At 38.8% G+C, this 25,499-nt stretch overlaps 1 protein-coding gene across 3 annotated transcripts in view; it reads left to right on the plus strand.

Annotated features, from left to right (window-relative positions):
* Positions 1-362: 362 nt before the first annotated feature.
* BMAL2 (basic helix-loop-helix ARNT like 2) overlaps positions 363-25,499 on the plus strand; it is a 32,106-nt gene continuing 6,969 nt past the window's right edge. Inside the window, exons 1-12 of one of the 3 annotated variants that reach the window (XM_021538687.2) lie at positions 363-558; positions 8,632-8,779; positions 10,007-10,042; positions 12,791-12,829; positions 15,238-15,395; positions 17,113-17,192; positions 18,183-18,275; positions 20,174-20,291; positions 21,144-21,287; positions 22,866-23,106; positions 24,035-24,141; positions 24,701-24,851. In XM_021538687.2, coding sequence (XP_021394362.1) covers positions 498-558; positions 8,632-8,779; positions 10,007-10,042; positions 12,791-12,829; positions 15,238-15,395; positions 17,113-17,192; positions 18,183-18,275; positions 20,174-20,291; positions 21,144-21,287; positions 22,866-23,106; positions 24,035-24,141; positions 24,701-24,851 — 1,376 coding nt within the window. In that variant the 5' untranslated portion in view covers positions 363-497. Of the gene's footprint in view, positions 559-7,018; positions 7,074-8,631; positions 8,780-10,006; positions 10,043-12,790; positions 12,830-15,237; positions 15,396-17,112; positions 17,193-18,182; positions 18,276-20,173; positions 20,292-21,143; positions 21,288-22,865; positions 23,107-24,034; positions 24,142-24,700; positions 24,852-25,499 lie in introns of those variants that run through there. The other 2 variants (XM_021538689.3, XM_077783184.1) reach the window with 2 other exon arrangements.

Genomic DNA, 25,499 nt, shown 5'->3' on the forward strand with positions numbered 1-25,499 from the left:
GACATCCTGGAAATAACATGTTTTAAGGATGCGGTAAAGCAGTGTTGATGTACGTCTGTGTATACACTGCTAACTTGGCAAAACACTCCCGGTCGATGTGTTCTACGGCTGAATTATATTCATTGTAAGACAAAAAAAAAAAAAAAAAACCAAAAAAAAAAAAAAAAAAAAAAAAAAACAACCAACCAAAAAACCGCGTGTCTACGCGATCGCCCCTTGCCGCACTTGTCCCGGAAGCTGCGGGCCGGCCCAGGCCGGGGCGCGCGCCCGCCCCGCGCGGCCTCGTGAGGGAGGCGCGCGCCGGCAGCGGCGTCTCGCGAGAGGCGGCGCGCGGCGGGGGCGGGAACATGGCGGGGCGGGGGCGCTGAGCGGCGGCCGGCGGGGCGGCCCGCGCTCCCTCGGCGGCGCCGGCGGCTCCTCCTCTGCTCACCTCAGCTCACCCCCTGCATGCCGGCGGTGCCGGGGGCGCTGTGGAGCGGGGCACGGGGCCGCCCGCCATGGCCGAAGCAGGAGCGGGAAGCGCGGAGGGCGCCGAGGAGGAGCGGCGGGCGGCGGAAGGTGGGAGCGGGTCCGCCCGGGCGGCGGGAGGCGCGCGCCGCGTCCGCCTCTCCCCTCGCGCGGTGCCCCGTGTGGGGTGCGCCTGCCTGTTTGTGTCCGTCTGTCCGTCCGTCTGTCCGCCCGCCTCGGTGATGTGGCACGGGCGGGTGTCGTTGTGGGGCTGGTGCCCGTGGGGCGCTGCCGTCTTCCCGTGAGGGCGGCTCGGGACGGGTCCCGTGCCCGGCGCCGCTCCGGGGCCGCTCGCCTTGGTTGGTGGCTGATTGCTGCTGGGCGCTCCTCGCTGGCTGCTCCCGCTCGGGGGAGTTCAGTGGAGGTACCTGGAGCGCCCACACGGAAACACACAATCGCGGAATGGGGTTGGAAAAGACCTCTGGAGATGGTCCAGTCCACCCCCGTGCCCAGGCAGGGTCACCTGGAGCAGGTGACACAGGAGCGTGTCCAGGTGGGTTTGGAATACCCCCAGAGAAGGAGACTCCAGGCCCTCCCTGGGCAGCTGTTCCAGGGCTCTGCCACCCTCAGTGTGCAGAAGTTCGTCCTCAGGCTGAGGTGGAACTTCTTGTGTTTAGTTTGTCCATTGCTCCTTGTCCTATCCCTGGGCAGCAGTGAAAAGAGCCTGGCACCATCCTCTTGGCATCAGCCTGTGAAATGGTCACTGTGCTGTACAGCTGTGACAGATGTGTCATCATACTGATGCAATGTGCACTAAAAATCTGGGGGGTTTTGGTTTTTTTTTGTTGCTATTTTTTTTAAACTTAGTTTGTAGTTCACTGTTTCTGGTACACACGTACCCTTGCCTTCCTAAAACTCTAGTATTTTTTTTTTTTTTTTTTTTTGGTAGGTAAACAGAATTTAGTATTTTAGGTATAGTGATTTTGGCTTTTCTCTGTGTGTCTGTGTGTGTGCCCACGCTTGTATGGCGACCAAGGTTTGATCTTTCCATGTTTTTAATCATAAGTTTCTGGTACTAAATCAAGGCTGGTTGTAAACCACCAGCTGCTGCTCATGTTCCTGCTGGGAAACTAGTAGAAAGGGAGCGTTTTGCACGGGGTGTGGGAAAACAGAAATGGTCCGGTCCCTCCTGAGCCATCGCTGCAGCTCTGTAATAGTTAGCACCAATTCTTCTAAGCTTAGTAGTTGTTTTCTAAATGCCTCTTGGGTTATGTGTGCTTTAATGTATGTGGGGATCCTTGTTGTTTCAAATCCTTGATGAGTTTCTGTCTGTGCTGCTTGGCTGTGTAAATCCTGTTGTAAAATTTTGTGGCAAATAATGTATTGTTTGAAAACAAAGTGGTGGTGTGTGTGTGGAGGGGGGGATTTGGTAGCGTTTTTGCAGTCTGCTCAACTGTGCTTAAAACTTAAGATTTATTGTTTCTATATCATGCATATACTGAAAGGAGAGAAAACCATCAAAATGAAGAAACCTGCAAATGCACAGGCATTTCCATTTACAAGTAGATTTGGGAAATCAGTGAATCACAGGCTTTCATGTTTTATTGTGAGATAAACCCCCATCCCTGCTTTCTTCTACTGCCTATGTTTATACCTGTTCTTTTAGCAGATTTTAATGAAACAAGTTTTGGGATTCTTTATTTTTAAGACAAAAAATATCTTAATTGTTTGTGGGATAGGGCCACACTAAAATTACCTGCCTAAAAGTTTTTAGGTGTTTTTGTTTTGTTTTGTTTTGACTTGAGTGTACACCTCATTGTTGGTACCTTTGCATGGTATGAAAAAACAACTCTAAACTGGACATTTCACATCCAAGAATCAAATTCATTGTAAGAAGAAATAATTTGGTGGGTGATTTCGGAAATGAATCATTGTGAACTTTTGAAAATTCCCTGTTTGGACTGCAGGGCCAGCTAAAACCAATCAAGTTCTGCAGCTGACTTGATAGGACTCAGCATTTTGCAATCACATGATTCCAAAACTTACAAGAAAACAGCTCTCCACCATTCTTCTAGGAGTGTATGATTGGAGGGGATTTGTGGTTGTGTTTTTTGTTTGTTTTCAGAAATGAGCTATGATATATGAGACTCCCGATTCCTATCAGTGCTTTCTACCTGGTGTGAACATGAAAGTGCCTGGGAAAGCAGGGTACCCTTTCCAGGCCTTTGGGAGTATCTTTTCATTAGCTGGTTCCTGACTTATTTTATTTTTTTAATACACTGATAGATTTTGCCAATATTTTGTGTTTGAAATCTGTGAAGTAAATGTGTCATTTAAGTGGCAAGTTGTGATTCTTCACTGCTTCTCTTCCAGCTGATGAAAATAAGTAAAAATAGATGCGGAGAGTAATCAGTTGCCTCTGTTATTTTTTTATTTAAATGTATGTAATTCAGAGTGTTTTAATTTTTTATTTTTTTCATTTTGTGAGATTAAAACCAAATCCAATGTTCTTAACATAGATGAGTTTATTCTCTGGATAGTGTTGTTCATAAGATACTTTCATTACTGAATTCTCTGTATCTTGCTCCTGCATTACACATGCTTCTAAAATTTGGGCAAAGAAGAAGCTGCTTTAATCCATACATTTCTATTATTTTCAGAACTTCATTCCAAAGATTGTTGTCCCAGCTTTCAATTAGAGATACTGTAGGTGATGGACTTGCTGTAAGTAATTTGAAAATGCTTTTCATGGCCTATTTTAAAGGTCTAAAATAAATAAATTCAAAGGATTTTTTAGTACAACTCTCAGCTATGTGTAGAAAATATGGTTCTTTGTTGTATTGGTGTAGAGATGTGCAGGACCTTAAGCTGTACACAGCACCTGTAACGTTCTTCCTCACACACTCCTGGGTGTGTGTAGGCTGTGTGTGTCATTGCCACGCTCTCAAATTAATATCTGCAGCAAGAATTCATTAAAATAAACCAAAAAGTTTAGAAATTTAACTCCAGATTAAAGTGAAACAATTTTTACGTGGTGTGGAGTTACTTGCCTCTGTCAGTGTGAAGCCATTCCCTTGTCCTGTCACCCCAGGCCCTTGTCCAGAGTCTCTCTCCATCTTCCCTGTGGGTTCCCTTCAGGCACTGCAAGGCCACAGTGAGGTCACCCCAAAGCCTTCTCCTCTCCAGGCTGAGCAATCCCAGTTCCCTCAGCCTTTCCTCCCAGCAGAGCTGATACATCTCACATCTTAAAAAAAGAAAAAAAAAAAAAATCACAAACAATTAAAAAAACCACCAAAAAAAACCCCAAACAGAAAAACCAACCAACCAACCAAAAATCAAACATAAGAAAAAAAAAAACCAAAACAACAAAACAAACCCCCTGCCCAAAAAAGAAGCTAAACAAAAGAAGACCCACAATAAAATTATGTTGATTTTGACAGAACTTTACAATCTAACAGGAGCTGCTCTGGCTGGGCTGCACAACTCTCAGGTGCCACTTTACGCTCGCTTCTACAGAATTTGGAGTTCTTTAAAATTGGCAAAGCTCAGATTCCGAGGGGTTTGGAGGGTTTTGTGCATACCAGGTACATACCTTTGGAAAATAGACATTTTAGGAGTCTGTGGTATCTGTGGTCTTAGAAATCTGAATTCAAAGCAGCCTCTTTCTTCTCCTTTCCTTTGAAAGTGTTTCAAAATAGGAAGTTGGATTAAAAGTTCCTTATTTTTGGAAAGGTTGTGCCAGTGTTAACGCATTATTAATTTAGTTTGTTGCAGAGCTGCCACATTTCTCCAAGTCTCACTTATTCCCAGACTATGGAAAGTGTCACCATAAGCTTTATAAATGTACTTGTTTAATGATAGTTTATTTCAAGCCCATTTTGCTGCAAGGTCTTGGTAGCTGAATTTGAATGTTCTTTTTTAAACTGGCTAATAAATGAGGGCTGACTGACACCTCAATTAATTAATTAATTAATCCTACGTGACTTGTATCTTCCTGCTGATTTTTGGAGTGCTAATGTGTATCCTGCAAACCTAGACAGAAAAACTAACCCTGCTAGGGGAGAGTGGTCTTGAGGTAGTGCATAATTAGGCAAGTAATTTGGAAATCCCGTCTTGGGCTTGAACTTGTTGCATGTGATGCAAACAGGTGCTGACTGTGGCTCTTATTTTTTTAGAATTGTGTGATATTTCTGTACTTGGGGTGGGTTTCATCTCACTTATCTTTAGCTGTCCAAGTCTGAGGCAGTTCCTTTGGTCCCTGTGTAATTACTGACTAGAGATAGGCACTCTTGGGCTGTATCTCATCTAACCAACTGGAGGAATCTATTTTAGATTGAGATGAATCACCCTAGAACTGTTTTATTTCATCTAGCCAAATGTAGGAATCTATTCTGGGGAGAGATGAATCACCCTAGAAATGTCTTCCTCCCTCCGGGAGGGACCAGAATGGCTACTTCAAATGTGGACATCATTATTGGTTCAGATGAATCTCCCTTTTTATGGCTGGTGGAGTTTGGCCACAAACCTTTTCTAAAAGCTTGTGCTTGCTTAGGAATTGAAAACCTTAATGTTGGTAGAGGAAACAGCTCAGGAATGTGGCATGGGATTAGAGGTTATTACTATCAGTAATTGGAAAAATGTGGAGTCTCCCAAGCCTTGTTTCTCAATGCATTGCATGGGATTGACACAGAAACTTTGCTGACACAGGAACGTGGCTGATTTTGTTTGTCTTAGTATCTCCACCCAAACAGCAGTTTCGTGCAGCTCCTTGGCAATTGTTCCCTTCTTTGCCAACCCCTTGGGGACTCTAATTATTATTTCTTTTCCATGTAGAAAAACACAAGAGTAGGGGATGCTCTTGTTGTGAGAAATATATATTGATAACCATCCCATAAATATTTTGTTTGTCCAGTTATGAAATACACTAAAATGAGTGTTGAACTAACAGTTTTTTCATTTCAGATACTCTTACTGGGATGGATATATTTCCCATATGTATTTGTACTGTTTGGATGGTCTTTGCTTTTGCACGGAGGGAATGATTCCAGTGGGGGAGTTCCTGTTTTATTCTCATTATTTTCATCTGTCATAATGTGCATAATATGCTTTAAAAATATTTTTGATTTTTACTGTAGATAAGCATATAGTCTTAATGCTGAGAGACAGACACAGGTTATAATAGACGTGTATTTGAGGAACTGTTCACTTGCCATTAAAATCTGGTTATCAGTGTTCCAGGGCATTAGCAATGGAATGAACAGTAGTAAAATGTCATTTCTCAGCTGGAATTTTATTTGGCTTGCAAACCAGACTAGTGCAAGTAACAGCCTTTAGGGTGGTAAAACAAAACATCTCTAGTTGACTTAAACTGTTCCTAGTAGTTTTAGAATTCACTAATGATTTTGGTTTTATAGAAACATCAACTTGTAATAAAGATTGGTCTTTCTGAATATTATTTATTGTGAAGCAAATGTGCTATGAAATTGGGAATGATTTCAGTTTTCTTCACGTGCGTTTAGAATGTGATGTCAGTGGTATGAAAATATTCACAGAAAATGCAAGTATAAGAAATTCATCCAGGTAAAAATAAAAGTTTTTCTGATCATTGAAGCCCATCCTGGTTATTTGGGTACATTCTGAACCATTCTCTTTGTGAACCTAAAGAATGTTAAATCCTTTATTCAGCTCTCCCAAAGTGGTGTAGCCAGAGAGGGGAAGAAATCTTTCATCACAGCCTACACAAGGCTGGGACACTCCAGGGAGAGCGTGAGCACCCTGGAATCACCCAGTATCGTAATGATGGCTGTTCAGAGCCCTCAGAGATTATTTTCCATCACCCTTCCTGACTTTCTCAAAGCTGCCTTGGCTTTAGGAGCTGTTTCTGCCCACTTCTTTCTCAGAGAGCGATATGTATTACAAAGATCTGCTCTCTTCTGTTAAACTGCACATAATCACTGTTCTGCTATGCTTGGTTGTTCTGAAAGTTTACATTTATTTCTCTGTTTATTTTCTTTTACATTGTTGATGGGAGTTTGGGTTGGATTAATGGGTTTTCTAAGAATATATATATATATATATATATATATATATATATATATATGTGTGTGTGTAAAGAATATAAGCTGCATGCTGAGCATGTCAGGGATCAGTACAGATGCTTAACCTTACATTTTTGTCCAAGATCAGCCACCCATCCTACTGGCATTTAGTTTGTCCCAGGGATAGTGTTAAGGATTCAGTTTATCACCTAATAATTGTAGTGTAGAAGTTCTTAATAGGTGGCTGTTACTGGTAATTGGAACATATTTTGTTTTCTCACTTAAGAATAATAAAAAGGGTGTTGTTAGTGTAGGTAGATGAGATAAGTACAGTATCCAGAAATTGTTGCTTGAGTGTGAGGAGAAACAACCTAGTTGTTTAATAATATTGAAGATAAATTGGAAAACCTGTAAAAGAGGCCTTGGATTTTGTTCCTTTTAAGGGAAGTGTTTGGAAAGCAGGCTGGCCATCTGTGTGCAGAGCAGTATTTAGGTCAGTGGGTCTATGCTGTCCTGCTTTGTTCCAGGACGAAAGGATCTGTTGTGCTGAAGGCATTCTGGTCTTGGAAACATGTAGGTTGCTGTTTAGTAAGTACTCTTTTATGAATATTCATCAAGCCTGATTATACTTCAATAGCTTAATCAGGAATTACAGGATGCTGTGACCTGGGCAAATTAAAACTGCTCCTTCTAAATAAACAGTTCCTTTAGATCTGTCAGCATTTTTTGTTTGTTTTGGAATTGTGTTAATAACAGAAATATAAAATGAGACTTTTAGGGAGACTCATCATAAAAATATTTCAGACATCTACCACTGTATGTAGAAATACTTATTATATTTATGTAATTTCTTTTCATGTATTTTTAACATCCCTAATTTGAATGTGATGTGTATTTGAAATAACTAGATTTTCTTGCTGTCACAGATGTCCAAAGGTTGTCACTTATTTGTCAAGTATTTGTTGATTCTTTGTTTCCACCTTTTTTTTTGAGACTTCCTGTGTGACTTAATAAGTTAAAGAGCTTTCTAAAATAAAACAGGGGCTGACTTTGTGTTGTCTGATTTGATAGAGAGAGGATTAGTGGAAGACCAGGCAAGCTGTTTTTGGAGTATTAGCCTATTTTCATTTAACTCTCCAGAGCTGTATTCCAACACCAAATGAAAAGCTAGAAGGTAATTTTTCTGGTGTGAGATGTGTTTACATCTAAGAGGGGGAAAAATATCCTTTGTATCATTGTTTTTGCACATTTCTACATTTTTGCAAACAGCACAGATGCTAAAAAAAAAAAAAAGCTCACAATAAATCGTCCAGTTTTTCTTCTTGCTGGATTTTCAAGGTACTCCTTTTGGTTTTTGCTGCTTGCTAGAAGCAGGAGATGCTCACTTCCTTAAATGACATCTCTTCATCTCTCATTTGTCCTCACTGGCAGATGAAGCCTAAAGGAGTTCCTGCATTTCCTGAAGCAGAGTTAATTCTGGCTCTTTGCCTAAACATCAGCTGGGTGATTCTTTGTGGTGGCTGTGTTGAGACAGAAAAACAGTGTAATAAGGATTATGTTCCTTGAGACTGTTCTCCTTTCCCAGTAGGTTGCTAGGATTCCTTTGGCTTGTGACTTCTCTTCTGTCCTTCCCAGAAACAACAGTTTTCCTTAAGAGCAGAATTGTGAAGGGAACTTGACAAGTTTTTGAGCCTCTTCCAACTTCCATGGCAGATGTTCTGTGTAATTGTGGATTTTATGTCAGAAGTATGATTATAGCAAGCTTCCATTTTTTTGTTATCCCACTTGATTCAAAAACATAGTTCACAATATATTTTTAATTTTCATTTACTTTGAGGCACAGTATTTTGATCTACTGACAAATGGCACAGCCAGTGATTTTGCAGTAGGGTGTCTGAGGTGGGGGTGGGAATTAAAAAGCAAAGGTTGTGTGAGGGGAGAGCTGTTCTATATTGCCTTGGTGTGTTGCTTGGATTGGTGAGATCATTGCAGCACTGGGAAGGTGGTGCACTCTTTGCTGAACTTGGCTTTTTGTGTCAGAGGCACAGAAGCCACGCAGAGACAACTTTTTGTCCCGGTGAGGATGAGTGTGGATGCAGAGCAACGCAGCTCTTGCTGCACACTGAGCCTTTCTTGTCGCTGCCAGATAAGTTCTCCGTGGATGGGAGCCCGTGCGTGGCCTGCGGAGGGCCCAGCCTCATGAATCCGGTCTCTAAGGCTGCCACCGCCACTCCTTTCAATGCTGCCGTGCCTGACATTCCAAGGAAACGCAAGGGAAGTGATTCTGATAACCAGTAAGTGAATCAAATCTCTTGGTCCCAGCCTAAATCTGAGACATTCATCTGTTGTTTATGCTACACGGTCACTGTCTTTCCTTCTCTTCCTTCCTCCTTTCTAAACCTCTGTCCGTTGTTCATTGCCATTGGATTTACAATGTCTTCCAAATGTGTTCTTTGGCAGTCCCCAATTATTAAAAATAGAAAGAATAATCCTTAAATCCAAGGGATATATGGAGGATTCTGTAATGCCATTTCCTGGCTTGAAGTGTCTGAATAATGTGTCTTTAATGCTGAAATTTCAATCCTAATTTTTAGGTGGTTTTTTTTCTCCTTCTTTGCCTACTAGTAAAAGCAAATTCTTAAGCTGCTTGAAGTTTCCCAGGCACATACTAGAATTTTACCTTCAAGCATGAGACAAGATTGCTGGTTGAATTGTTTCATTAGACTTGCTGCTTCAGTGACCAGAGCAGCCATTTCCTTAAATGTGGAGACAGACCCGTGACCTAAAAATGGGCACTGTCCTCTTGTAGTGCTCGTTCTTTTCAAGTGGGTCATACCTGACTGCTGAGGGGACACGGTCAACTGTTTCATCCTGTTCTGTAACTGCCAAACAGATGTCAGCCAGAAAAGTGAGGTGTTCAAAGCTGTGTAAATTGGGCAGAAGCAAGGGACACAAGGTGCAGGTGTAGCACACTACAAATATCTCTAAACTAGTGCAGAATATCCATGTTTAAAAATGCGGGGAATAGGAGATTGACATGTATTTGTGATTATTAAAGCTCTTTAATCACTGCTTCTTCCACATGTAATCCACTGATCTGCAGTAGCTCTACTGTGGGTGTTGATGTAATTGCCTACTTGGAGATTCAAGTGTATTGTGTGGATAACTAAAATCTCCAGCAATATGTTAGTTTCTGGAGAAAAAAAACATAGTCTCCATTCTTTTTCAGTATCAGTTGAATTTTTACCTGTTCAGTAAAAGTGTTGGTTTCTTGGAAATGTTTCCCTGAAGTTTGGATCTCTCTGATAAAAAAAAATATTGTCCAAGTTGAAAAATTAATTGAAAAAGTACTGGCTAATAAGAATTAGTAACTAGGTTCTAGGACTAATGATCTTGCTGAAAATAACCAATCAAGTGGAGTTACCATGAAATTTGTTCTGTGACTTTGGTTTTTTGGGTCTATCAGGTCATCTTGTTGTGCTTCAAACTCCATTTTACTTAATTGTGATCTGTTTCTGCAGGGATACAGTTGAAGTTGATGGTGATCCTCAGAAAAGGTACTTTTTATGAATGAATCCATTTCTGTTTTGACTTCTGTGAACTTGTGACACTTTGCTGTTTGCCTAGATGAGCTGTGGGGTTCCTTGAGGAGTGCTTCAGCCCAGGGAAGGTCTGTGTACCGCACAAGGTGATAAACATTTAGTTAAGGTACAGGATGGACAGATCCATTCAATGTTAAGGGTTCCTGATAGTTCTTTCTAAGTTGATGCTCTTACCAAACTTGTTAGTATTGACGTTTAGAATGGGAAGGAGTGAAAAGTGCCAGTTCAATAAGAAGATTTAGGGAGGTGAAGGAAATATTCTCATATTCTTCCAGGATTGGTAAATGTAAACATATTTGTTTGGTTGTATTAAACTATAATAACTGTGTTAAAATAATGCTGTTACAAAGTGGCTATGCAGCATAAACAAACCCTTTGTGATTCCACATGTGTCAGGAGGGTTGGTAATTACATGATTACTTTGTTGCATTTTCTTTTTCTGTATCTGGATACCTTACTTCGGTAATATTGTTTGTAAGTAGCCATGCAGTGTTTTTATAGAATAGACTGTTTCACTTGGAAGGGAGCTACAATGATCATCCAGTCCAACAGCTTGAGCACTTCAGGACTGACCAAATGTTAAGGTACATTGTCCAAATGCCTCTTCAACACTGACAGGCCTGGGGCATTGACCACCTCTCCAGGAAGCCTGTTCCAGTGTTTCCCCACCTTCTTGGTACAAAAATGCTTCCTAATGTCCCATCTAGACCTTCCCTGCACAGCGTTTAAACCATTCCCTTGTGTCCTATCCTTGGATACCTGGGAGAAGAGCTCAGCACCTCTCTGTGCACTTCCCCTCCTCAGGAGGCTGCAGAGAGCAGGAAGGTGGCCTCAGCCTCCTTTTCTCCAAACTAGACAAACCAGGAGTCCTTGGCCACTCCCCACAGGACATTCTTTCTGTCCCTTTCATCAGCTTTGTTGCCTTTCTGTGAAATTATTCAGGGACCTTCCCATCTTCACCAAACACCTTCTCACATTCTGGGGCCCAGAAGTGCCCACAATATTCAAGGTGAAGGCACACCAGTGCTGAGGATAGCAGGACAATCACCTCTTTGCCCATCTGGTGTTTGATGAGCCCAGGATGTGCTTTGCCCTCTGACTGCCTTGAACTGGCCCTGCTGTCAGCCAGCACCTCCAGGTCCCTTTCTGCAGGGAAGTCACTCTTTGGTACATAGCTTAAAGGATAGTGTAAAAATCTTTCTTTGGGGTTAAATTGGTTGTTTCTTTGTAGATTTTTTCCATGGTGCTCATCGTGGAAAGTGTGATTAAAAAAAACTCCTTTTCTGCCTTTAAAACATTTGCTTCCATTTTAGAAGAAATGAGGAAGTATATTTAATAAATCAATTGAGACAGTAGAAAAAAGCTGGTGTTCTTTATTTTTTTTCTGATTAACATCCATTCTGTCCTTCCTACTTCCAATTAAATATACCCACATTATAGCCACAAAGTGGAATTTCACCCTCGGTTCATGTAGCCAAGGTGGTTTTAATTTAGCTATTCATATCAGCAACATCACAGCTGTTAGGACAGAGACTATAAAAATCCATTGAAAGCTGCGACTGATTGCTTGAGCAGCAAATTTGTGCTAGATTTTTTCCCCAAGTGGAGCTCCTGAGGGAAAAGGAAAGTTAATTAATAGGGCACATGCTGCATTGCAGCTGGTCTGGTTCCTCCTTACCTCTTCTCTTATGGTCAGAGAATGTAAATTCAGTTTGCATTCACAGTATATGGATATTTCTGGTAGGTTTCTTTTAAAATGGAAGGAAAATATTAGTTATTGCTAACTTGTTTAAATGTGAAACAGTTTCAATGAAAGAAAGTCTTGGGCTGTTGTGAGCCAAACCTCCTCCTGTGTTTGGGTTTGTCAGACTGTCTAGAAGATTGCTAGGTTCCAGTGAAATCCCAGATTCTACATTGTTAATTTGGCTTTTGGATCCTCACTGGATTCAGTGCTCAGTTTCAGGTGGCAGCAGCTTTTGGCACCTTTCCTGAAGCTGTAATCTCCAAGGATCCTCCTGCTTCCATTTCCTCATGGGAGACACCTGCTGCCTGTTTGGCCTCTGCTCTTGATCCTCATGGTACCAAGGCCATGAATTCTTCACAAAGAGTGGGGAACAGTGCAGTGGTCATAGGGAAAGAAAAGCTTATTGCGCTTGTTTGAATCATCCTTTATAGTTTCCTGTTGCAGTGTTTATTGTGCTGCAGACACTTAGGACTGTGTTTCATTTACAAGTTTATTACTTTATGACTTCCCAGTCATTGCTGTAGGTTTTAGGTTTTTTGGTTATTTTACAAAATGATTTAGGATTGCTTATTTTATAACTTGACAATAAGATATGAGAAATAAAGGCATAAATAGATAATTTCTCTTATAAAGCTTTAAACAAAAATAAAATCAAGTCTAGTCTTAAGTTATTTGAGTGTTCCAGTAACGTTGTTGTCTCCAGAATAAACAAAAAGCCCCATCATTATGAACTATGCCTTTAATATGTTCACACAACTGTGAATATGGCCAGTTGTGCTCTGGTCTCTTTCTGTTATGCATCACTTACTAGGTCAGTTATGGTTCAGAGATTTTGTGGGTTTGCTTTTGCTGGAGCCACAGTAAATTTGTAGCATTTTCTATCTTCTGGAATTTGTGGGAGAAAAGAAGTGCCTAATATTAAATATCTAATGTAAAAATCTGTATCTTGTTTTTTCTAGGAGTGAAGATGAAGAACATGTTAAAGTAAAAGATTTCAGGTACTAATTTTCAACAGAAATGCATTATGCTAGTGAATATTGAGATTGACAATAGTAAAATATGAGTTTGGGGGTAACATTCATTGAAACTATCAAATATTTAACAGTAAGCTTTTCCTTTTCCTTGCTAAATGTATAGTATTTTTTAAAGCCTCCTTGAGGATGTTTGTTTTGCTAATAATTTTGATAAAAGTAGCTGCAGGATATCTCAGATGGTTTAGCAAGGAAACATGAGGTTGAAGTTTTTAAGGTGAGAATTAAATGCAGTACACCCAAGTCATGTATGAGGAGCTGATCCTTCATCTGTATGAATTTGGGAATTGTTTTTTCTAGATTTGTATGCTTCTGGAGGTATTTAGAATTTATTCCACATGGAAATGGATTTAGCTAAAGCATGACAGAGATTTCTTGTTCCAGAACAAGCTTTTGTGCATGGAATTATTCAAGTTTTGCCATTGAACTTTGAATTCACATAAATTGAAATTCACATAGAGCGCTTGCAAGATTTGAAATATTGTGTGACTACAGTTCAGCCAAACAAATATTTTAAACTACAGATAAACCACGTAGTAAAACCAGAGCTGTGCTGTAAAGTCGATTTAAAAATAAGTCTTTCAGTTTTCCTATGAACAGAGATGTCAAACCGGAAATACATAATCCATTCAGCATGCTGTCAAAAGTATTATTTATATAGTATGCTAACTACTAATTATGAAGTGTTCCTGTAATTAAAACAAAATGAAAGAAACTAAAATGTTCCAAGATATATTTACAGTTTCAATTAAAAATTATTTTTTCTTCACAGTGTCCCACATTGCTCTATAAGATTGTTGTCAATTGCTTTAATAGCTTTTATGTGGTATTGTTAACTTTTTTCCTTATTTTTTGGTGCATTAATTGGAGGGAAAAAGAATCAGTACAAAGGTATCTGGAGGTTTGCTTATCAGTTATCTCCTTATCAGTATTATTTGTCTCAAGCTTATCGTGGAACCTGCTTTTCTCCCTCTGCCTTTATGGCTGTGGCAAGCAACAGAAAGCTTTTTCAATCATTTAGTCATCCCCTGAATTTCTGCACCCATCTGTTCAGTTTTTTACAATTCCTTATTGACCTTCAGAGATGTGGAAGGTTGTTCCCTTTCCTGTCTTCCTGAGGTTCACAGTTCAAGGAGAATAAAAGGATATTACTTGATTGTTTTTACCTAACATAAAGGAAGAGTTGGGTGAACGCTCAGATGTGAGCACAACTCAAAAAAAGAAATCTATAAAAAGGCTTTTGAGAGAGAAAAGCTGAATGCTTTGCAGAATGACTCAGAATTAGTTGTGTGATGAAGGCTTTTTTTTTTTTTTAATATTAGAATAGTATTCAGGTAGATCTTTAAAACGTACTTTGTTCTTTCTCAACAGGCCAGCTGTAGTTAATTTTATTATCTTTAATAGCTTCTGCTGCAGTATGCCTACAAGGAAAAGTTTTGGAGATCAATCAACCAAAACCTATTCCTTATTTTGCATAACTATACTGCTGTGTCTGGCCTTAATCAGAAAGAAAAATCATCTGGGTTTTAATTGAGTGGCTGGCTTGTCTTCTGGGTAAGGAGGAAGAGAGTGAATGAAACTTTCCTTGATCTGCTGGAGGGTTTTAGAGGGGAGGAGATGGGCTGAAAAGCTGACATAGTGCACTAGAAAGAAGTAACGAAAAGGTGACCTGAGCTCTAAATGCACTTGTGATGTGCAGCCATGTGCTCTAGAAGGAGTTTCCTGATGAAAACTGGTTGAAAAGAGAAGCTCTTTCGGTGGCTGAGTTCTTGACAGGCTTACCAAGAGATAAAACCTGAGACAGCCTTTGTACCACCTTATCAGGAAAGGGAAAGTTTTCTGAGATACTTCTGGTAAATTACACGAGGCACACCTTATTTTTTTTTTTCCAGTTTCCACTCCATCTCTTAGAAGCATGTGGGAAATTAATGTTTATTGCTGTGGGGTTTCTTAAAAGGCAGCAGAATGAGCACCCCATCTTAGTTACACAGGCCAGGCAGAGGTGGGAGCAGGAATGTCTTTCATTGATTCCCAATGACATCAAGGGTTCTCTGAGATACACTGAGGTTTCCAAGTCATCACTTGCATGCAAGGGTCACAAGAAGGGTTTAACTTTTAGAAATCTTCATAACCTCTTGTTCCTGCCAAATATAATCATATTGTTGCTTGAGATACCTCTTCTATTTCACATTAATATTGGGACAATTTTGTCTTTGTTGAAGTGAATCCAATTCAATTGTCCAATACAAGTAGCATATGAAAAACTGATTCAATGCAGCACTACTGGTGATAGTTCCATTCCAAAAATTGAATTTAATATTATGGGGAAAATCATGTGTTCTACATCATTCTTTAAAAAAAATTTTTCTTCTTAGAGAGGCTCACAGTCAAACAGAGAAAAGAAGAAGAGACAAAATGAATAATTTGATAGAGGAATTGTCTGCCATGATACCACAGTGCAATCCCATGGCCCGAAAGCTGGACAAACTCACAGTGCTACGGATGGCTGTGCAGCATTTAAAGTCTTTAAAAGGTGAGTTTAGGAAACATCATCCTATAAATCCTTGTTCTAGTAGGAGTTATTGTGTGTATCTTCTCAGATTTTGAATAAATCAGGGGTATTTGATTTTACATTTCCTTACTGTATTTAGTTCCAGATCTGTTCCTCATCTAAATGCACCTGTCTGTAGCTGTCAGAACTTAATTTTAAATTTTTGCTTAATATAGCAGGAAAAAAGCCATCCTTCAATGTCTGATATTTTCTGTCTGCTCAGGGCATGCCTTACTCTTGGCTCACTCCTTGATTCTTTTTAGAAAGTACAGAAGTCAAAAGGAAAGTTGCAAGACAGAACATAGTTTAACAAAATAATCAATGAGTTTGATTACATTAAAGTCTTAAAAACCTTCACATGTTAAAGAGTAGCAAGAAACAGAAACGTCTCATAGCCCAGTCAGCTGGCAAAGTTAATCATAGCTCTTAGGGAATGCTTTAGTGTGGGGATCAACCCAGGAAATTTTTGCTCTTCTTTTGCTATTGCTAGGTTTTGGGATTTTTTTTTCCCTCCCCCCAAAAAATTACATCCAAATACAAGTTGCATATTGCAGAGTTTATCAGCTGCACACAATATTTAGTGTTAAATATTATATTAGTGTTTTGGCACCACTGTTTCAGAATAATAATTTGGTCAACTCTAAGAAAAGATCAAAGACCCTCTGCATTGTAAAACCCACTGATTATGAATAAAAGGTCTAATGAGAACCCAGTTAGTTTTGTATCAAAGAATTGTAGAAAATTAAGTTGCTACCTTGACAGTAATAGAATAATGGAAATGGCTCAGGTATAAAGGGTCTTGAGGGTTTTCTGAAGGGCTGAGAGTTCTGCATGAAGAAATAATGTGAAGCAGCAGGAGATAAGGTAAACCAGCAGGACAGTAACTGCACTTGCAGTTTAAACAAGAAATCTTCTGCTCAAGCATTTGTATTTAACAACAGGATGTGAAAACTGGACTTCACCCAGCACACTTGTATCTACCTCAAAACAAATGGTTGAAGAGAGTACCATATACTATGTGGAGTTATAGTGCATAATGAAATTGGCTGAAATGTTGGACTATTACAAAAAATGCAACAAGAAAAAGAAAATCTAATGGATAAAAGTGTAGTGAACAAAAATTATTTTATAGAGTACTTGCCATGGGTGCTAGAACAGTACATGCAGTAAGTCAGTCTCACTATATTTAGTGAGACATTTGATTTAACTACAGCAGTCTGTTTTTTGTTGATTGTTGGCTTTATAGTATTAATGGAGCATTATTAATGCCAAAAGATGATAATAGTAATAATAATATTGGTAATACTGGAATTATTCTGCTTCAGCAAAGAGAATTTAGTTAAGAGGTCTGAAACATACCTATGAAATGTTTGTAGAAAATTCAGTTCTCATAATACCATTTCTCTAGCAGTACATTAATGATATCTGAACAGAAGTTTCCTTGGTTTGTGTTAATAAAGGGCAAGGAAAGAATAAAGGGCAAGGAAAGAAATGGTTGTGTGTCTGTTTTCATTACCAGTTGTGTTTGAGATTTGTTTTAATTTTATTTTTAGAATTTCTAGAACCTTAAGTTATTTTTTTAATTCAGCTGTTGGGGTCATAGAGAAAAATTCTGAAAGACATAGCAAGTATAGCTCCACTAAAAGTGAATTTAAAATGTAATTTTTGGCATGATCTCTGTGAATCATCCATTTTCCAGGTTCCAGTAGCTCCTACTCAGAAGTCCGGTATAAACCTTCATTTTTGAAGGATGATGAACTGCGACAGTTGATCCTTAGGGTAAGTGGAAGGAAACTCTCAGGTAAATCATGTCCTTGATAAAGTTTGAGTGTTTAGTTGGACAGTGTTTTTTCTCCCATCTTTTCCTTCAGGCAAGTGTTTTGTTGTACTGGTTTCTAAACTCTGTGCAATACCCAGGCTTTCATGAAGGTGTGCAGAGATGGTTTGGGAGCATGACAGGCAGCAGCCCTGGAAGGGATAATAATGTGTGTACAGTCTGCCTGTTTAATATATCCATTCTTAAAATCTTCATGCAACTGCAGAGAATGCTGCCAATTATGCAGGAGCATCCTCACAGTTGTTGGCTGTCCTTCATGTACATTTTTAAAGATGTACTTTGAAAAAGGTGCAGAAAATACCTGGAATAAAATCTTCCCTCTTGTTTGCACATTTCATTATAAACCCACACATCTCATTTACAGCAAGGTTTGTGTTTTTTTTCCTTTGCTGCAATAATGCTTTGCCAAGATCTGTGAATGGCTCCCAAAAGAAGCTGTTTTGTAGTTAGACTTTTGCCAAATATGTGTTTTGCCAACGATGTGAGTGTTTAAGAAACTTTAGCTGTGGTTGAAGGCCTCATTGGTCCTTGCAATCTTAATTGCTTTTTTTATAGAATCACAGAATGGCCTGAGTTGGAAGGGACATTAAAGTTCATCTTATTCCACCCCCTGCCATGGGCAGGGACATCTCCCAGTATCCCAGGCTGCTCAGAGCCCCATCCAGTCTGGCCTTGGACACTGCCAGGGATGGGGCAGCCACAGCTTCTCTGGGCACCCTGTGCCAGGGCCTCCCCACCCTCACAGGAAAGGATTTCTTCCTCATATCCAATCCAAACACACCTCTGTCAGTGTGAAGCCATTTCCTCTTGTCCCTCTCCAGCTTTCAAGTATTTTATTTTAAAAATCAGGTTTAAAAGTGTGCTTCCTTATAGTAATTAATATTAATTGTTTTTATTGTGTGTTTTTAAAGACAGTATATTTATATTTTCAGGCTGCAGATGGATTCCTGTTTGTGGTTGGATGCAACAGAGGAAAAATTCTGTTTGTCTCTGAATCAGTTTGCAAAATACTTAATTATGATCAGGTGGTTATTGTTGTTTCTTACTTGCTTTTACCTTGCATTTTCTTAGGAATTTTAAAACTTTTATATTTTATTCTATATTGCATCAAACCAATCCTTGTGTATAATTTCTTGGAATTTCTTTGAGTTAACCTTATTTGGAGTAAAGCTGAATATTCTGTAAGAAAATATGTGCAAGAACATCACTGTTTCCAACCTGGAGGAACAGCACCAGATTTCAGCTGATCATCCTTAAGAAAACTGCCAGTGTGAGAGGAAGGGATAATTTGAAGATGTCCTAATTTCTGTGTGCAAGTCCTCATTTCTCTCACATAGTGAAGTGTTTTTGGTAGGTTTTTTTTTAGGCCAAGGAAAATGGGTAGTTCAGCAGTGAAAGTTAATGAAAGCTTTCCTTGCTGATACCTTTATGCTTGGATGCACCATGTAACATATACACAAAAACTGTCTGAGTGTGTACCTTAACCTGAAAGAGACTGAATGGGAGCCACCTTAGCCTGTAGAACAAGGGAAATTGGAAAAACAGAAGTACCTTCCATTAGTTGATGTTTAACATGATGGACAATTACCACAAATAATCAAGGGATGATAATTTGCTCTTGTATCAATGACTTCTGTTTCACAAACAGAGGCTGAAACAGTTAGTGCTGCCATCTGTCTACTTTTGTAACTTTGAAACCATTTGTGCTATCCTAGTTTTCTTTATAAATGTACAGATAACCAATCTGGACTCTTTCATAGATTTATTTTTATCTTTTTTTAAGTGCAAAACTATCTTTTTTAATTAAAGTTAAATGAATCATCCTAGGGGAATAAGCATAAAACAGAGTTGTTTGGTTTTTTTTAACTTCTACACAGATTTTGTTCAAGAACTGAGAGTGCCTTTCTGGAGTCACTCATGTAAGACATATCTACTTCCAGATCCTTAAGATCTCCTCTATTCCAGACAAGGAGATTCAGAGGACATGACTGACTTTAATAATACCCATGGATTTATTAGCTGGTTTGGGAGTTGTTCTAGGTTCTGAATCCCATGCTGCAGCTTTATCTGGTTTGTTACACCTGTGTATTTTGGCAAGGCTGCTGTTAGGCTGTCTCAGCAGCACTCAGCATTTTCCCATTGTGTTAGGATTAAATGGGGACTGGGAAAAGGCAGGACACTGGCTGTTTATCCTGAGTTTGAGTCTAGAGTAGGTCTTGTCAACACAGCTCCTTTTTATCCTTTGATTTGGTTGCTGTGCTGAAGGTAAGCAGTGGAAAACCCAAACCAGCCCACTTCTGTGAGAATTCCCTCCTGTTCCAAAAGAAAGTGGTGCAGCAGGTCAGTTACTCGGGATGAACAGAGTGAGCAGGTAGGAGGCATCCCAGCTGGAGACATCTCTGTACATATCCTCTGCTAAGGAATGCTGTGGTGAGCTGAGCCCTGCTTCCAGCCTGCTCCTGGCTCAGTGGTGCCAGTTTGTCCAACCAAATTAGAGCTCAGAGTCATTAGATAGTTGAATATTTCATGCTCCTTCCTATTTCTTCCCTCCTTCCCCAGTAATCCAAGAGTGGAATTACTTTGTGCATAACCTTTTTTGGCTAGGACCAGGAATTGCATTATTTATAAATAAAGCATTTGGTTGTACAGAAACTTGTTTAATCTCCAAATAAATCTGCTGCTTTTCACAGGGAAGTATCAAACTATGTTTTTGCTACCCTTTTAATTAAAAATTATATTAAACAATGACAAATGAATTGTAAAACAGAATATTGATGTTTGAAGTAACTGTGGTATTGATTTTTTTTAGTGGTGTAGACAGTTGTTTTCCTGAGATAAGTAATGTGGCGGGGTCCTGTTCCAAAATGGTGTGGTTCTCATCTCTTTTGTGTTTTGTTGGTTTTTTTTTGGTTTTTTTTAATAGGCCAGTTTAATTGGACAAAGTTTATTTGATTACTTACATCCAAAAGATGTTGCAAAAGTTAAGGAGCAACTTTCTTCATCGGACGTCTCACCTAGGGAGAAGCTCATAGATGGCAAAAGTAAGTCAGAGCTGGACGTGCTCAGATTTTTTTCAAGAGATGTTAATCAATCTGATTATTAGTCAGGATGTATTCAGGTGTTTGTATGGATGTGTGGATGAACAAACGTGAGGTATTTCTATGAAACAAACATTTGGATGCGTATCTGCTGCTTAAAATGCATTTAGAGTTGAAAAGCTAGCCCAGAAGGGACTTGATTTTAGATCATAAGAGTTACTGAAATTCTGTTAAATTACTGAAATCACTGTTAAGCATTTACCAAGATGTAGTCTGACATTCTTCCTACCAGCATACTACTTTTTTTTCTTGTATTTGCTAGGTCTTGTCAATACAAAAGACCTGATGTAGTCGAACATGGGATAAAATACTTCAATATCAAGAATCACTGTCTTCTCTGAAAATGCTAAGTGTCAATCCCAATGTAACCAAACCTTCTCTAGTTTACAGTTGTTTCTAATAAGGAAAGCATTGTGTACTATGCAGCTAATGCCTGTTTTGTGTACTATGCAGCTAATGCCTGTTTTATAGCTGGCTTTTACAAGCATCTTTGCAGTTCTTCCTTGTACCAAATACAGGGTGAAAGTTTATAAAGCATCTGTAGTAAAATTCTATTAAGAATATCAAGAAGGCTTTAAAAATAGTTTAGTAGTTCTTTCTAATTTTGGAATCTGTGTCAATGTGTTTTCTTTGCTCTATTTAAATTATTAGACTTTTTTAAATGTAAGTACAAAATTTGGGCAGCTAAACAGTAAGGACGATGTACTGGGAGGTAAATGCAGAAAGCATCTTGTTTTCTGAAGTTTTATTGCTTGGTTTTGGTTGTTTTTAACTACTTTACTAAATCTTTGTAAGCTGGCTTGCAAGTACACACAGATTTCCAAGCTGGACCAGCTCGGCTCAACTCTGGTGCTCGACGTTCCTTCTTCTGTCGCATAAAGTGTAGCAGGACCACAGTCAAAGAGGAGAAGGAGTGTTTGCCCAACCCAAAGAAGAAAGGTATTCAGAGAGTGGAGATGAAGTGGGGGCTTTGTCTCTTGAATCTCGTTCAAATTCCGTGTCATTAATGACTTCCTGGTTCCTACTGATCTCAGCAAGTAGCTGTAGAGCAGTGTAAATGTGAGCCAGGGACACCTTTTGAAATCAGTCTCATTGTTCTCTTTCTCCTCCCGGTGCCCTCCTGGAAAGAGGGAGGGAGAAACTTGAGGTATAGTGGCTCTGTAGAAGCATGTGGCCTGTTGTGGTCAAATTTGAGAAGTCTCAGGGAAATATTTGAAAGAACTGGAGCAGATCAGAAGAATGAAACTAAATAACTTATGTCTTGAAGATAACAGAGTGAATAAAACCTGCAAACTCTACTATTTTGAAGGGAAGAAAGCAAGTAAACCAACTTATTTTTCTGATATACTTTTATGTGTTGTGCATATTTAAAAATATGAATTTTCCTTTTTTCTTTCATGGTAAAGTGAATTTATTGGTGTAATTCCATTCATTTTCCCAGTAATTTTACTTTAGTTCATATTTTGGTGTGCCCATAGAGCAGAATAATCTTGTCAAATTTCCAGTGAAAATTTACATTTCAATTTTAAAATGCATTTTCTAGATTTTGTTTTAATAACTTAGTATTGATTTTTGCAAAGGTGTGCTGAAATTGTTTGATCCTGAAAAAATCCTCCAAGTTCTGTTTTTCAATGTAACCTGTTACTGTTGAGATACACCACAAATTTTAAGAGGCTCGTGATTGTAAGTAAATAGAATTTGATATCCCTTGATGTGTCAGATAACTCAGTGAGATAAGAATTTATCTTCTGTAAGTGTTTCTTGGGAAAGCAGTTTTGAGAGAAGGCACCTGAGTAACTGTGACAAAATCATAGTCAGATAACTCAGTTTCTCATTTTGCAGAGTTGATCTGTGTTTTTTGTAATAGAGAGGAAAATCAAAGCTGTGGAAAGCATCCTGTTTGGCATAGAGATGTCAAGAATGCTTTGGCATTTTTTTGGAAAGACAGCTGCTGTAATGTCAAGCCTTGATGCTTATGAGGGCGTTTGCTTGTTATTTGGAGAGCAAAAAGGGATGAATGACAGTGTGTGCTGGAGTTCAAGATATTTCAAATATTTGTATTCCCATAAAATGTCAGAAACCTGAGATAAATAGAAAATAAGCTGATTCTGTCAACAACTGCAGTGAGCATATGTTCAGATCATTGTGCTCACCAAAAATAAATTGATTTGGAAGCTACAGAGGGCCTCAGGTTAATTTTAATTCACAATTCATATAAAACCATGTAAAACCAGAGTGATCTGTGGGTTATTGCTTTGTTTTCTGTCTAACTTGTGTTTGAACTGCCAACAGCCATAACTCATCTTCCTAAATCTTAAATAGGGTTACAAGCTCTCTCTGCAGGTAAGCCCAAACTGAATAGAACAAAATTAATTGAAAAATACTCTGTAAAATTATCTATAGCTGTGTACAGTTAGTGTAGGTAAGCATGAAATATAGTTGCTGGTCTCACAGCCAACAGAATAAAATAAGTGGTTTACTCTTTGAACAATAACTTATTTAATTTCTTTCTATTAGATCACAGAAAATACTGCACCATTCACTGTACTGGGTATTTGAAGAACTGGCCTCCTAATGAGGTGGGAGTAGAAGAGGAAAATGATGTAGAAAAGGACAGTAGTAACTTTAACTGTCTTGTTGCAATTGGGAGGTTACACCCTTATATTGTTCCACAAAAGAGTGGAGAGATAAAAGTCAAAGCAACAGAATTTGTTACACGATTTGCCATGGATGGAAAATTTGTTTATGTAGATCAGCGGTAAGCATTTTGTTCTTTAATGAAGATAAATGACACAACTGCTTCCATTTTCTGATCCTCTGTCAAAACTGTGATTTCTCCAGCAGGGTAGAAGTTCTAATTAGAATTCTCAATTTTTGAGAATTTATGAGAATTCTCAAAAATTCCAATTTTCGGAGTGTTTTTCGGCTCTACACAAGAAGCTGTTACTTCTTAAACTATGTGTACTTAGGCTATTTGTCAAATAATGCATAGTGTATAGAAGTGTATTGTCCTATAGAAAATGGATTCATTTATTCATAAAAAAAAATCTCAAGTTAGATCTTCATAGTTCTGCACATGACTGAAGTAATAAACATTTAACCAAAAGTTATTACTTCTGAGAGTCTTACCATTTGTAACAAATACATTCTGTATAAATGAGGTACCAAATTATTTTATTGGACGTGAGAACTAAGTTTCCATTTTCTGTACTTTATGAACCAGACTTTTATTTGTTGCAGAGACCTAGTTACCACTTTGCATTTGGAATTTCATTGTTGCTGGAAATGTTACTGCTTTCAGTCTCCTTTTCTTTCTACTAAAAGTGTCAGTTTGAAACTAATCCCTTTGAGTGAAAGAGCAAAATTCAACTGCTGAGTTTTTTATTGACTCTTATGTGTGACCAGTACTGTGACTGGCAAAGGGAAGCCACTAAACAGAAGTATTTTGTGTGTACATGTGGTTTGCATGTTTAAACTTTTACTTTACCTTCCAATTGTCATTCATTGCAAAGGGACCATTTGCTCTGAAAAATATTTCCTGCTGTTTTAGAGCTGTACTAATGCTATATTTTTTCCCCAAACATGAACACAGGCATCTGTTTGTTTAAATATTAATGTTCTGCTTTATCTGATACTGAAGAAAACAGCTTTGAGTCCGCTGTAGTTCACGTTTTTATTTCTAACAGCGCAACAGCAATTTTAGGGTATCTGCCACAAGAGCTTCTAGGAACTTCTTGTTACGAGTACTGCCATCAAGATGATCACAATCACCTAGCTGAAAAACACAAAGAAGGTACAAAATAATTGGTCCTCCCATAGTACTTACAGCTTTGTGTAACTGCAAGTGAAAAGGCTGCAAACCCAAACTACCCAACCTCAGCACTGCCCTTTGTGATGTCTGTGTTAAGACAAGCCTGTGTAAAGCTTGTCATGAAAGCAGGGAGAAACTTGTGTTGTCTTGGCTCCTGGTGCAGGGCCTTAATTGTGGGGCAATAATGGCAGCACGTCTGTAAAACCCTCTGCTACCATTCTTTGTAAGGAAGAGGAGGAATCCTGAAGAGCAGATGTGTCTGATAACATAATTAAAGACACAAGTTAAAGCTCACCAAGTCATGAGTCTCATAGTGTTTTGCAGGAACTTAGTATTTGCTTTTTAATGTAAGATTTATGACCCTGCTGAAACTATATAATTTGATTTTAGAACAGGTCCTAGTTTGTTTTGGCGTGTTTATTCTATGTCTGATGAACAGAAACATTTTAGTTTTATGATGCTATAAAATAGATTTATTATATCTAACTTTACCTTTCTAAGCCTAAATAATGGTGATTATAACTTTCCTTTTCTTATCTAGTGTTGCAGAATAAAGAAAAAGTATTTACAAATTCCTACAAATTTAGAGCAAAAGATGGGACTTTTGTTACTTTAAAGAGTCAGTGGTTTAGTTTCATGAATCCTTGGACCAAAGAGCTGGAGTACATTGTATCAAACAACACTGTGGTATTGTAAGTAATTTATATGACTCTCCATTTATTTTTTGTCATAATTACAGTTAGCGCTAAAATAACCTGCTCAGAAAATAGAACAAGACTAGAAAACATCAACCTTGCACAAAAAGGGGCTGAACAACCTGGACAAACATATTTTTGGCATTTAGCAGCTATTTTTGTTTCAGGCCTAAGTTGTGGATTTGACTCTGAAAACTATGCTATTTCCCAGTAGGAAAAAATGAGGTGAAAGAGTTTCTTGTTAAAGAAAGAAGGGAAGGATCTTTAAGAAGGTAGATTTGAATAAATGGAACTGTCAAGTTAATGCTGCTTTTCCTTCTGGTCTTTACAACCCTCTGTGTGTCAGTTGACCCAATTCCAAGTGCTGCCCTACCCCCAGGTGTCAGAAGATGGAGAAGCACAATTGATAGATGGTGGAAATGCAAGGCAGGACAGAAAGATCCTCTCCAAATTGATTGCAAGGGTGGAGAACAAAATATGCTTGTGTTTAATTCTTTTTTTTTGTTTGTAGTTCTTTTTCATTCTCTGCACCTTGCAATGGAGCTGTAATTGGGGTTGTTCCAGCTGCTGAGGATCTTTGCCAATGATTAGGGTTTTGGGTGGGGACAGAGAGGATTTATTTCCCTTAAATTAAGTTGTTGAGAG

The sequence above is a fragment of the Lonchura striata genome, chromosome 5 (assembly GCF_046129695.1).
Source record: "Lonchura striata isolate bLonStr1 chromosome 5, bLonStr1.mat, whole genome shotgun sequence".
NCBI classification, from domain to species: Eukaryota; Metazoa; Chordata; class Aves; order Passeriformes; family Estrildidae; genus Lonchura; species Lonchura striata.